This window comes from Mugil cephalus, chromosome 7, assembly GCF_022458985.1.
Source record: "Mugil cephalus isolate CIBA_MC_2020 chromosome 7, CIBA_Mcephalus_1.1, whole genome shotgun sequence".
NCBI classification, from domain to species: Eukaryota; Metazoa; Chordata; class Actinopteri; order Mugiliformes; family Mugilidae; genus Mugil; species Mugil cephalus.
In genome coordinates this window covers 14,040,947-14,054,955 of record NC_061776.1, presented here as the reverse complement: position 1 = coordinate 14,054,955, position 14,009 = coordinate 14,040,947, and the positions used below count along the sequence as shown (strand labels likewise).

Sequence of the window (14,009 nt, the reverse complement as noted above, 5' to 3'; positions counted from 1 at the left end):
TGAGTAATAAAAGAAAACTATTGGTTTCTCTAAGTTGAGGGGCCCAAGGGCGGGGTAGGGGTGGAGGGTGTGGGGGGGGGGCGCGCTTTTGCGGCAAAGGGAGGAGAGTCCCGGTCAGCTGACAAGCCAACTGACTGAATGCGCAGCGGCTGTAATGTGACACTCTCTCCTGCCATGCTGCTTCTGTGGCTGGTAAACAAATGCAGCCCCCTGACCGGAAACACTTATGCCCTTCTCTCTATTTCGCTGCAACTCAACCAGATTCAACAGGCTCTGTTTGTAGGAACCGAGCGGCGGTGGGGCAGAGTTTAGGAGGCGATCACGAGTCTTATATGTGGATGAGCGTGCCAAATTATTGTGACAGATTAGAACTTGTTTACCAAGTTTTATTTATGGGCTGTAGTTTTATTTTTTTTTATTTCTTATTTTTTTTTCCTTTTCTGAAACGCGATAAAGCTCATCTATCACTTGCGTACCCTGTTTTTGTAAGAGGATTGAGTTGCTGCACAAAAACATCAACATTGGGTGCATTGTGTTGCTTATAGTGCTTATAGTACTATTCCAGGATGCATACTTGCTTTGTGGAGAGCAGGGTGGTTTACTTCGCAGCCCACTGGCCTCATTCTGTATAAAGACAAGGACAGTTTGTCTTATGTTGTGTCCCCAGCCTCTATGAGTCACTCCCCTGGTCAGTGTGCTTATTTGATCCTTTTGTTGTTCAGCCCCACAAGGGAGACGGGCCAGAATGATATTTATGCCTGAAGAAGATGTTAAGTTCCCGTAAATTTGGGAATAGAATAAACAAGAAGATTAACTGTTTGCAGGAAGTAAGGAGAGGCTCTTTTTTTTTTTTTTTTTTTCTTGGTGGAGAAGGAACACAATGTGCTGCAGGGATCCTGTTACAACCGTGTTTATCACTCTGCCTGCACTGATTGGTGGACAACACATAGGAAGGAATCCCGCCTGTCCGCCCCCCACACCAATGAGGCCTCTCTGCTGTAGTCTTAATGTGCGGGTCGCTTACTTAGTGTGTTGCCAAGTAACGTGCATGTGCTCTGCCGTACATGCGCTGGCTGCGTGACCGTGCGCGCGGAGGAGCGCGTGTGTGTGTTTGCACAGACTCAGTGGATCGTACTTCCTGGAAGAAAACCTGAGTTGCCGAGAATTCTGCGATCGCTCACAATAACAAATTCCTGAAAACGGCCAGTGGCAGAGGATTCACTTTTGGGAGTCGGGGGGGGGGGGGGGTGTCGCCGATGGAGGAAGTGGGGTTGTGAACGGCTAAAAGGAGTAACTGAATAGGGAGGTGGTTGTTTATGTTAAGCTGGTACAACAACAAGTCTCATCACCCTTTTTCTTCTCTGTCTGTCAGGTGTCTGTCTCAGATTTCATGTTACATTTTTTTTTTTTTTTCTTTTTCTTCCTTCTCAAGTGGAAACACGTTGCAGTAAAAGTGAAAGTGTTTATATATCCCCACCGAGTAAGACTCAGGCAGCTGTGTTCATATTTAAAGAAAGGTTAAATATTGATTTTAATGATTTTAGTCTGGCATCTTTTTGTTGATCTGAACTCCTGGTTCCTTTGAGATTACACACATTCAATTTTTTATGTTTTCATGCACACGATTTAGTATAAATGTACTAACGGTTATTTACATGAAAAGACCCAAACTAGATTTTCGCAGGATTTGTGAAATCATAGGATTATACAACAATCCATCTTGCCAGGCCTCAAGCTACACTGATCAGCCACAACATTAAAACCACTGGCAGGAGAAGTAAATAACATTGATCATCTTGTGACAATACAGTGTTCTGCTGGGAAACTTCTGGACCTGACATTCGTGTGGATGTTACTTAGACATGTACCACCCACCTAGGCCGGACCAGGCACCCCCCACCTAACTCAAATGACCTGGCCTTCGTGTTCACTAGATCCCAAACTGATCAAGTATCTGTGGGATGATCCACAGAGGCCCCTCCCCTCATCCCATAGGACCCAAAGGCCCCACTAACAACATTCTGTTACCAGACACCACAGGACACCCTCAGAAGGCCCATGTCCATCCCCTGATGAGTCACAACTTTTTTGGCAGCACTCGAGGAACCCGAACAAAAATATCTATATCCACAGTATAACGAGTCACGTAATCTGAGTCCATCACAGGGAGAACATGCAAATACATATCTCATCTTAGATTTTGGAATCGTGTCCTGTGGTCTGATGAAATAAAACATTTAACTGTTTGCCTGTATCGACCATCTTTTGATGAAAAAGAGGTTAACTTGCTAGCCGAAGAACACCATCCGAATAGTGGTGCATGGCGGTGGCAGCATCATGTTACCCCGACGCTTTGCTGCAAAAAAAGACTTGTTGCAGTTCAGAAAGGAAGGTGAAGAGTACGTGGCTATACTGGAGCAACACCGAATCCTAGTAAATGCGCAGTAAGAAGTAAATATTCCCTGTGAGTTAGGATCACTAACCAAACTGGTTTAAACATTATGTATTTGTCTAAGGTGTATGCAAGCTTCTGACCTCAACCCATGAGAGATGAGGACAAATCAGCGCCCTGTGAGGAATAACTGGCCGAGTTGGACATGTTTTAGATGCGTTTCTAACCATAACACAAATGCGCCTTTTAATCACAAATTCTCCATACAAAGATCAAGAAGTGCCTGCTGACGCCCTAACCACACAACTAGCTGCCGCTCATTAGGTTTCTCAGTTCCTCCAACTGAGGCTTGTTGTGTTTAGCCAGTGATAGACGGTGATAGACAGATGGTCTTCATGATGAGTATTGTTTGGAAAGCGCCTGGCTTTTTACAAACAGTTTGTAAGGATGACTTTGCAGACGTCAGTGCAACAAACCATCTGGCAATTCACATGGGCTCCGAAGTTTATGTTGAGCCCGTAACACATATTCTGCAATAAATACTTGCTAGAGCATGAAATGTGTATTAATCCGCAGCTGAAAATAGTCCCTGCCAGTTTAGTAGAATGTTCTAAAAAACATAGTTTGAAGAAGTGAGTTTTTAGAAAATTAGAAAAACAACCCCTGATTGGCAAGTGCAGAAATGATGTAAGTTTTGTGTAGTTGTCCTTTTGCATTGAGGTGAAAACTTATCATCGTGAGTTAAAATCGGTTAATGGCTAAAAAACTGAACATTTGCAGGTTTCGGCGTCTTAAATGTGAAGATTTGCTGCTTTTCTCAGTTTTACTCCAAACTGAGTGTCTTTGCTTTTGGTTAAGCAAAACCAACAATATGTAAAGCATGTATACACTAAACAATACTAGAAAACCCAACAGATTGTGACCATATTTGTCAGTGGTTGCAGTTGTTTATGACAGGGTTCATTATGGGGCGTCTGTAGTGCTGTTATTGTTGTGTGTTAATTTTGCAGATTCGATTGTTTTCGTGTTTTTGAAGAATGTTCAAATGTTTTTCTCTCTCAGCAGCAATTTTCTGGAGGCCTTTTCTTGTCTGACTCATGTCCAACGTATCCTTCCACCGGTGATACTGACCATGTAAAAAAGGGGCAAGGGTCTGTTTACTTTGAATTTACACTTTGAACTCCTGGACTCATGTTTACAGCCCCATAAGAATAAAAAACCCTCTTAGAAGATTTCTCGCCTGTCAAATATAACTTGTTACTTTAAGAGAATGTACACTTCTGAGTTGGGACTGTGAATTAAGCAAACAACCCAGAATAATCTTGGTTAAGACTTTGGTTTACGCCACCAAAAGTCATGTCAGGAATGCTATTTAGGTGTCTATTTCCAGGTCGCTCAAAACAAACACAGACGGACCTCGTTTTAGCAACAGACGGCATTTATAGGTCCAATCAGGTGGTTGAAAACAGTCTCCAAATTTTCCCAGTGTATGTGATGTGCACATGCATGCACATGCATGGCAATCAGTCCCCGTCCCTCATCCATATCTCCTCCTCCTCCTCCTCCTCCTCCTCTTCTTCCCTGGCCGTTGCTTGTCTAACCAGGGTGATATGAACTCTACTGTTTACTCTCAGGGCTGGTACAGGGCTGTGTCTGGGCTTGACTGCCTGAGATACTGGGGCCTATGTCGTCTCAGTCTCCGCGCTCGCTGGGAGCAGCAGAGTGCAGAAATACGCAGCAGTTCAGTGCCTCACAACTTTGTAGGCCAAAGGTCTTTTCTGTCAACAGCAGCCTGTCAGACCAGCCACCGGCATTAGCACCTACAAATGTCAAGACTAAGCCTTAACTATGTGTTGTTAGTGTGTCATGTTTTACTCTAATAAATGATTTTGTTGAAACAACATCAGGTAACATGAACGTATAAAGCCGTATAGCACGGTAAAAGTTGAACCGTGTATTTGTATATTCTTTCCCTAAAGGAAGGAGGTGCCTATTGCAGTTTTTCTTAACAATCCAGATGTTCCAGCTGTGTCTGCCCTCATTATTTGTTCTGAAGCTGAATCAGATTTATTTTTTTTACTTCCTGTATTGCTGAAAACGCAGTTTAATTAAAGCCTCGATTCATTTTTTCCCCAAACATTCGCAGGTGGAAGGAAATGCACCTGACGTGTTTGTTAAATTCGGGTTACCACACAGTCTAAACAGGAACCTTAAATATATTATTATAACGGTCTCTCATTGGCGTTTTGTGTTTTTTTTTTTTTTTTTTTTTTTCGTCTTTTCCAGGTTGTGCGCCCTTGTCCAGGACAGCTACGGGATGTTCAGCGTGGTCCAGCTGCACGCTCTCCCCCTCAGCGACGACCTCCGCCGGTACTGCCAGACGTGGCAGGGGAGGACCTGTGTGCTCAGGGGCGTTAAAGTGGTTCAGCGGGTCACTCGAGAAAGGTGAGACCCGCGCTCTCTCGTCTGCACCCGCCGGGGCAGAATGTGGCAGGGCAAGTTGTCCCCGACCCAGATCCAAAGCCTCAGTCAAGACGCCGGAACGCCAAGGCGCTCAGAGCCGGCGTTATCATCATTCATCATTTCATCCCGAGTTTCAGGATGTAATTTTTGAGTATGGATAAATTGAAGGATCATCCTATGATCTCTCTGAGCCTCACGCTTAAGCATCACACCCACAAACACATTTAGGCTTTAATACCTCATGTGTGACTCCCGTATTCCCCCACATCGCAATCCTTAAATGCCCCTTATAAACATCAACGCCCACATTTACAATACAATGTGAACTCGATGTTCGCAGCTGCTACCAACCTGATTATGCTGTCCTGCCAGCAGTACGACTGTGTTTACATGTAAAGTGACACCGAGGTGCATGCTCTGTGTCCCTTGTGAGTTTCCATAGTCAAGATCCCAGATTAGAAGCAGTTAGAAGAACTGACATGGGAACATTTAGAGACCGGCCTGGGGGTATGTTTACATCCTCGGTATTTTCAATGCCACCGCAGACTATAATTTCTCTGGAGGTTGTCTGTGGTCAGATTGTGATGGATGGGCTATCTGCAGTGCTTGCACATGGGCCGTTCTATTAGCTCAAGTGGAAAAACACGTGGGGTTGGTTGAGTTAAATTAGGCGTTCAGTTTCTTTCCAGTTTCTTAGAAGCTGCAACTGCTGGACCTCTAAGCGTATCCTAGAAATCCTCACCTTAAAGGAACTTTTGGGGGGAAACAAACTTATTCGCTCCCTTGTCGAGAGTTACATGAGGCGATTGACGCCGCTCCGGCATCTTTGCGGTGCGTACCGCCTAACATAAAAGAAACGGCCAGTCCTGCACCACGCTAACTTTCAAACTACCGTCGCCTCCAACTGAATAGTTTCTCTGAACTGAACCTGCTGTCCCTTCACATCAAAGGTCCAGCGTGCTTATATGTCATTCTGAACGGACGTGCTGAAATATAAAGTGATGAAAAGCTGTGAGGCGATAGCTTCAGAGACCCTGAACCAAACATCCAACATGCAGGTCAGACAGACCTTAACGTCAAAAGGCTCCGCGAAGTCACCACAGCCTAGAAATAGCCCGACATAAACCTCCAGTGAGGCGACAGTCTGTCATTTTACACTTGTGTTTTTGTGTGTATTCCACCAACAAGACACAACCTGCTGAATGGTGACCTTTTGACAGGCCCACACCAGTTTGTTTACTATCTTTATTCCTAGCTCTTTGGCTACGCTCGTCTGGTGATGCAGCCCTTTCTGGTTGCATCGACTGCCTTTTAATTTAAAGACGGACGGAGACTGAATGCGGACTGGTCTCGGATAGAGTCAGCGTTAGGTCACATTTTAGAGAGTTAGATGAGGAGATTCATACCTCGTTCATGTCTGCACATTGAATATCAAGTTACAGCCTGCAGCTGGTTAGCTCAGCGAAACTCTGGAGACAAGGGCGCAAAACATGATAACAAACAATATATATCGTTCTAATCAGGGAGCTTACGCGATGATTTTAGGCTGTTTAGATAGAGCCAGGCAAGCTGTCGCCGGCCTTTAGGCTAAATTAACCCAACGTGAAGCTTCACATTTACCAGGCAGATAAGTGAGCGTATCAATCTTCGCATCTCCCTCCTGAGAGAAAGATAGAGCTTTGCCCCAAATGCTGAAATTTTCCATAACGGCGCCAGAGCTTTTCTGAATGAGCGTCTTTCTTGCACCTGTGTGACTAACGCGTCTCGGGTTGCCCTTATGGGAAGTACTGTTGTTCGCTGGAATAAATAGGCAATTTCTTGGATGTGTGCCAATTGATAAAATATATACGTATAAAATAAAAAGTTTTATTTGTCAGAACTGATCCGCATTTCAGCTCTTTCTGAGAACTGGAGATTAGTAAATCCCGACTACCTTTGTGACTTGAGACAGATGTACTTGAACGTTTTCTGAACAAAGTCTTCAAACTATCAAAATCACAGCGTGTTGAATGAGCCCTGTGAGCTTGTCATTAATCATCCCCGAGCGGGTGCCTCGCTGGACTAGACCGGGCTGCAGAACCAGTTCCACACAAAGAAACTCTGTGATTAGAGGCTGACTAACAGGTTGTTAACCACTGGCTGATATGACAGCAGCACCCACACGGATGAATGAAAACACTGGCCAGTTCTCAGAAAGCGCCTCTTCGATGATAGACAGTAAACCAAGGGCCTGACATGTCCTGGAGGAGTTGCTACTTGATATTATTCCTCCCTTTTGATTTCTTGATCTTCACTTCCAGGATCACCGTGACGTCAATGAAACATCACGACAACGCGTTCGAGTGTCTGGTTTAGGCCAGATTAAGAGCGCGGTGAAAGAAGAGAGATGTCGCTAATCGAGTCTTCACATGGCGAATGTTTAAAATCACCTGTAATTGGTTTTTTAAACCTTGTTATTTCTGCGCCACAATGATGTATTGTAATTTGCATAGGGTGTGAGCGGTTTTCCCACACTCCCTCCTCTCAATCCCCGCTTGTAAAAACTGTAAATGTGTGTATTTGTTCTGCCAGCCCGAGCATGTTCAGCTAATTCTTGGTGACGTTAAACAACAAGTTCTGTCTTAACACATTCGTGTTTCAGTGGAAGTGAAACTGGCTGTGAAATCTCCTCACTGAAGTCCCTTATTCACCAGTTTCTGTCCCCTCACCCACCCCCAACCCCCCATCCAGAGCCCCTTCCTTACTTTCTCTTTTCTCTTTCCTTTTTTTTTTTTTTTGTCTCACTCTCAGGCTCCCCAGGCTTTTCAGCTTGATAGACAGTCTGTGGCCCCCAGCGATGCCTCTTAAAGATCACGGAAACTCACTTAGTATGCCCAGTGTAAGTTCTCACTATAGTGACAATTATGCAGCTTTCTACGGCTGAAACCTTACAACAGTGAAACTACCTTTTCTTTTCATGAGCTAATTATTTGTATTCACAAATGAATAATTACCTTTGATAGCAGATAAATGACTTTAATTAATCCACATGTTTGTCTGTGTCTGTGTGATATTTTGTAACTGTAACTTTGGGTCAAACAGAAACAGTTTGAACCAGTCTTCTTCGTCTGTAACAGATTCTGCTGACACAGTTTGTAAGAACAGCTAAGCTAATTTCTCTGTGGTTGATAGTGACGCTGTTGTTAAGCGAGGTGTCATGTGTCTAACTTGACGAAACGTCTGTGAAGGAAGGTGCCCACTTGAAAACCCTGATGGTGTGCGACATGCTGCCTGCTGCCGTTGGCTCGGCTAGTTAGCCCGTGTCTTGCTAGCTGGCAGCTGACTGCTCGTCGTTTTTTGTTTATTTTTTTCCCATTTGGACTCGGCTTCTAAATGTGTTTTCGTCTGGGGCTCTAACACCTCATCCCGTCTAACAATGAACACCAGACGTATTTCACTATCTGCTGACCAAACTGAACCAAATCACCTTCCATTATCTGTCGACGCCACACTTATCCTAAGAAGGTTGCAGCAGTGCAGCAGCACAGGCCGTCGTTGAGGGAAAGGCTGGGTATACTCTGCACAGGATGACAGTCTATTGCTGAGAGATGAGTCTGGTAAGCATGACAGGATTTCCTGATGGGTGCGCATTTAAAAACCAATACACAGGAAGAATATGCCTCTGCACACAACTGGACAGTCCTACAACCAATCACAGCCAGTTTGTTGTGAGCAAAAATCAACTCCAAGGCGCTCAGAAGACGAGTCCACGGCATAAAACATGGCCCAAGTTTTTTTTATTAGGTCCCAACAGTTGTGATAGGGGAAGTTTGTCTGGCTTCCTGACACAAGATATAAGAGAACATTTATTTATACCACGTATAGGAAATGTCCTTGACACAGTAGCCCACAATTAGGTAAGAAATATATACAATACAAGAATATAACAGCACTCTGACAATCCGTATATACAGTGTGGGCTGGGAATTAAAATAAATGCTTAAAAATTGGAATATGATGTGATTGCTAATGCACGTGCATAACCTAGCCTGCATGTCTTAGGGCTGTGGGATGAAGCCAGAGGGCTCGGAGAAAGCCTTGGCCCCAACCGGCCTTGGCCAGCAGATTTTAAACCAGGAACATTTTTTTTTTGCTGTGAGGCGACAGTGCTAACCACAGCAGCACCGTGCTGCCCTCTAATCCATTGTTGCAGCTATAATCAAACCACAAAGATATCCATTTCACAGTGTTGGAACAGGAAATCTTGACAATTGAGAAGCCGTAACTACAACTGTAATCCCTCATCAAAGTCCCTGCTGATTATTTTTCTTTTGACTAATCACTCAGCCGACTAATCACTTCAGCAGGAATGGAACTGCGGTCGCTCGAGCGGGAGGACATTGTTTTAGCCAGAACAATCAGACCGAATTGATTTTCGCCTCTTTTCATTCACTCAGATTTGCGCTTTAGCTGATCGGAGGAGTTAATTTTCAGCCGACGTGGGAGCTGCCTGCGCGAGCGGTTGCTAGGAGAAGTTAATGTTCTTCGGGAAAATTGAACACATTTAGTCGTCTATTTTTGTAAATTATCTTTTCTGAGGAGATGGATCCTCTTTCTTAATCCCACGAACTAAGCTTTAATGTCGCTCCCTGCGGTGGCAACGAGCTGTTTGTAAGCACAACAGCGGAGCTGGTCCGATCGCTAATTTAATTTGAGGTGCAGGCGGTGGCTCAGAGGTCTGGAAACGGGGTGAATGTTGGTTCAGTTGGCAGTCGTTCAAATATTCAACCTTTCTTTTGCAATGAAATTGAGTCAAAATCACGAATTCAAACCATCTTTGACAATTTTTTAAAGCATGTGCTGAAAGGATATGAAAAACCACAAGCGAATAGAAACATTTACTGATTAGATAACACAAATTAGGCGTAACGAGGGCTTCGAGAAGCACGGCTCTTAGAGTTTTTGCGCAGGTTTGAAGGAAACAAGACAGTTGGATCCAAATTGAAGATTCGTGACTCTGTTTAAAATGAGGAAGTCAGAAGTGCCCTCTGATTTTTCTTTTTAGGAAACCCGGCCTTCGGGTCCGGCTCCAACGTTCTGCTACCTGCTGTCCGGTCAGGAGAGCTCGGTGGAGCCCACCGAGGACCAGACCCCGTCCCCGCTCTACGTTCACCCCGCGCACCGATCCCTTCGAGACATACTGCAGGTGAACCGTTTCTCACAGCAGCACAAGTGCTCTTCAGATAACTTATCTTCACTGTGTCGAATTGAAACTTTATTTCTGTCTCTTTTTCAGAGTGAGGCGAAATCGTGCCGCTGCAGTTTTGTCGCCACGGTTTTACACAAGAGGATGCAGGTACTTTTGCATTTAAAAGAACTCCACTTAAATAAAGTAAACGCTGTGCCTCCAGCACCATAGTCATCCTGTTGAGATAATGTGAACTAAAAGCTGATAAGCTCTGACGTAGAGAGCAGCGTTCATATCGCTCGGTGCATGACAATCTGCGTGAGGCCCTGTCGTTCTCTGCCATCGATTGGCGAGACCTTTAAACTTTGACCAAGATGAGATAGCAGCTCAGATCAAAGTGGTGGACTTTGTTACGCACTCACACCACTGCAACACAAATACACCTATTCAGTGTTGAATCGCAAGTAACCCAGAGCGTAGCTGATCTTGACGAAACTGTTTGCAGGTTATTCTTAGAAAATAAAAGACAATTTCCATCAGATTTGTGCTGTGTAAGCCTTTGTTGTGTAACATTTCCTCTAAATGGTCCCTTTCTAGGTCACTCTGGTTCTAAGTGTTTGTTTCTGCCTTTGTCTGTCTCTGTGTGTTTCGACTTCAGAGCACTGATGTAGGCCAGGGTGAGGTTTGGTTGGTGCTCACAGACCCCGATCTTCAGGACGAGCAGCCAGAGAGGCCATGCAGGCGAACGGTGGCTCTATGTGTGAACGCTTCCTGTGCGCTCACTTCCTCCGTCCTCACAGCACTGAATTCCCCCGCAGTCTGTCGCATGTCATTCAGAGATGCCATCACAGAACACGGTAGCGCTTCTCTTTGACCGTTCAAGCGTTATCACGTGTTTTCGTTCGGCGCACACGTCACCGAGAGGGAAAGTCAGATCTGATCAGCACCTTAGATGAAGCGGAGAAGTGGTATCGGCTTTAAATAGTGAAAGAACTGAAAGTAAAAGTCGCAGTTCTGGATGACTAATATTTTATTACATATTACATGTACGTTACAAGTTTTTCTTTAAGGTTTCGGTGCAGATCATAGAAGTTTATTACCTCATGGTGTAACCTTGTATTCCCCAAAAGGAAATCACTCATGCAAAATGGCCCTTTTTCTTTTTCTTTTTTATATTTTTGAGTAAATCTTTTGCCCTTTTGTGCCTTTATTGGATAGTTTTGTCAGCGGAGAAAAACAGGTATTGATTGTTGACAGAGAGGGGACAAAAATGCAGCAAAGGGTACGAGACAGAATCAAATTGCTGAGGATTATAGCCTCAGTTTATGGGGCACGCACTCAAAAATATGATTTCTGTGTTTACTTCTGATCAGACTGGAAAACTGGAAAACTTTTATAATGATTCATGCCTCCACTAGTCTCCCTGATAGAAGTAGAGAGGAGTTAGCATAGAGCCAAGATGGCTACATTAATGGAAAATACACCAGGTTGCAATGAATCAGTATTGAAGTTGTGCTGGTTTGTGGATGGTCATTAATATTTCTCCTGTAATAACATTTCCGTATCCAGGTGTCCTTCTCTGTGCGGAGCAGTCCGTCGTTGAGGTGTGCTCCGTGGGGAATACCCTGCCCCAGCCTGTGAGACTGGATCCCCTGAGCCTGGAGACCACACCCAACTCCCTCTGTACTCTCACAGGTCCGTCTGTGTCTTTCACTCCTCGCTCCTCTGGTTTTTTCATGTAGCTCCCCTCATCTGAAGTGATTCTCGTAGAATTTAGTTCGATCTCAAGCGGTAGACCAGTCCCATAACGGAATAACAACGAATTCGTTCCTGGGACCGGATTAGGCCCTCTGCCGGGCCATTTTTGGACCGTGGAGCATATGTTTGACACCTTTTCTGTAGAACGTGCCCCATGTCTTCCTTTCTCACAAACAATTGTTGTTCACGTTTTTTTTATATACGATTTTTTTTTTAACACATAAAGACCGCACAACCATAGGCTTTGATGTGGCCTCGAGACATTTCACTCCTCTGTTTGTTATTCAGCGTGCTCAGACTGTCATTGTTAGCGACTTCGTGAAATATCGTCAGATTCGTGTCCGTGCATTCCCAAGTAATTTTTCAGTAAAATTAACATTCTTGCTTACCGTGAGGCTTTGAGCCTCTCTCATGGGGAGCATAATGTCGTGGCAGTGAGTAACAGCTACAGCGCACATTACCATATTTTCTTCAATCTATTCTTCAATTTACTCCACCAACAGACAGTGTTGGGGTTTTATTTGCCATTTGAAAAGCTTTTTGATGTTTGCTAGCCACGATAGCCAGCTGAGCGGAACGTTCCAGTTGAAAATGAAAGACTCGCCCACTGGTCACCATGTGAAGTTTAAACGAAGCATCTGAACGGGGAAGAAAGTCGACTCGTGTCGACTTAGATTGTGGCGTTGTTGTTGGTGACGGACGGGCTAATGAAAGTTTTTTCAAAAACCACTGATCTACTGGGATTTTCAGGAGGAAAACATCCAGTGGACACGCCTCGTTGAGACTGATAGAAATCCAACAGTGACTCAAATAACCTCTTTTTACACTTACTTGTGTGTCTTACCTTGGTGCACTTTGGGCCCATTCTTAGTTTAGCCCTTCGATTTCCACACTAAGAAATATGGTTAATCATGTTTAAAGAAATATCACTTTTAATCTATATTAATAGCGTGCACTGCAAACTGAGTATTTTGACGTATCATGATTGTTCAGGTTCATACAGTATAATAACTGAAGCTATATGTTGTGCATTTTCAAGCCACGGTCGTCTGTTCAAAAGCTCAAAAAGTATAAAAGCCACATCTTGGATATTTGCACATATAATGTGTGCACACATGGGCGAATTTGTGTATCTTACGAACTGAATGACTAGCAGTCAGATTACAGGAAGTCTAAAACCTTACCTCATGAAATAATCTCAAAACCTGCACGTACTAATAGATTTAAAAATGCAAAGCTGTAACACACTGCAGGACATTACTTGAATTATCGTAGAAAATGGATATAAAATCGTAGAAAATGGAATATAAAATGGAAAATGGATATAAAAGTGAGCATTTTATTGTCTATGGATATAAAAGTGAGCATTTTATTGTCTACCACTACTGCTACAAAAAAAATATTAACCGTGTGGTTACAACGCCAGTCCAAGGGTTAAGTGCCACGCCCTGAGTGTTGTTTCTGGCTGTGTCCGTCCCATTATGACCGCAGTGTAACCAGCTTCAAATGGATATTTCCACCGGGATAATCTGCCGTGTCACAAAGCTGAAGTCATCTCAGACGGGTTTCTCGAACATGACAATGTGGCCAGTGTACTTAAAACGGCTCCACAGTCACCACATCCCAGTCAAATGGATGAGAACCTCCGGGATGTGGTGGGACATGAGACTCGCATCCTTGTGACGCCATCATGTCGATATGGACCAGGAATGTTTCCAGCACCTTGATGAATCTGTGCCACGAAGAACAAAGCCAGAACCTGGTGTCCATCGTGGAGATAACGAGTCGTACCTAATGTGACACCAGTGATTCACTGTTCTGCTGCGATATTCAACTTCATTCGCTTTGAAGATCAGTTTCTCCTCCAATTATCTAAACGTGGTGTAGAGAAGAGCCTCCTGAAGCAGACGATAAGCTGCATCTGCTGACTTAATGTCACATATGAGGCCAAAGATCAAACTGTGAACCCTCTCCGTTCAGGCGTCTCTGGCCGCGCGTGTTTGTTCAGGTGGCTGAATAAAAACAAAACAGACTTTTTTTGTGTTCTGCACTCAGATCGCACCCTCTGGAAATTACCAGCGGAAAATAGTGGCTCAAAATGGAAAGTTCTAGCAGTAATTATCAGTTTTAAATTCAGTATCTTGTTTAAGGTTCATGCGCTGTTGTGTTTGTGCAGCAGCAGCTCTGGCTGTCAAGTGAGATGGTGTTCTAGGTAGGGAGTACGTCTTT

The 14,009-nt window shown here is 44.2% G+C and overlaps 1 protein-coding gene across 3 annotated transcripts in view; it reads left to right on the top strand.

Annotated features, from left to right (window-relative positions):
* The window catches only part of spidr (scaffold protein involved in DNA repair), a 34,945-nt gene that overhangs the window by 17,771 nt on the left and 3,165 nt on the right, over positions 1-14,009 (top strand). For 2 of the 3 annotated variants that reach the window (XM_047588994.1, XM_047588993.1), the window contains exons 11-16: positions 4,679-4,837; positions 7,646-7,733; positions 9,900-10,040; positions 10,131-10,190; positions 10,681-10,879; positions 11,592-11,717. In XM_047588994.1, coding sequence (XP_047444950.1) covers positions 4,679-4,837; positions 7,646-7,733; positions 9,900-10,040; positions 10,131-10,190; positions 10,681-10,879; positions 11,592-11,717 — 773 coding nt within the window. The remainder of the gene's footprint in view (positions 1-4,678; positions 4,838-7,645; positions 7,734-9,899; positions 10,041-10,130; positions 10,191-10,680; positions 10,880-11,591; positions 11,718-14,009) is intronic. The other variant, XM_047588995.1, reaches the window with a different exon arrangement.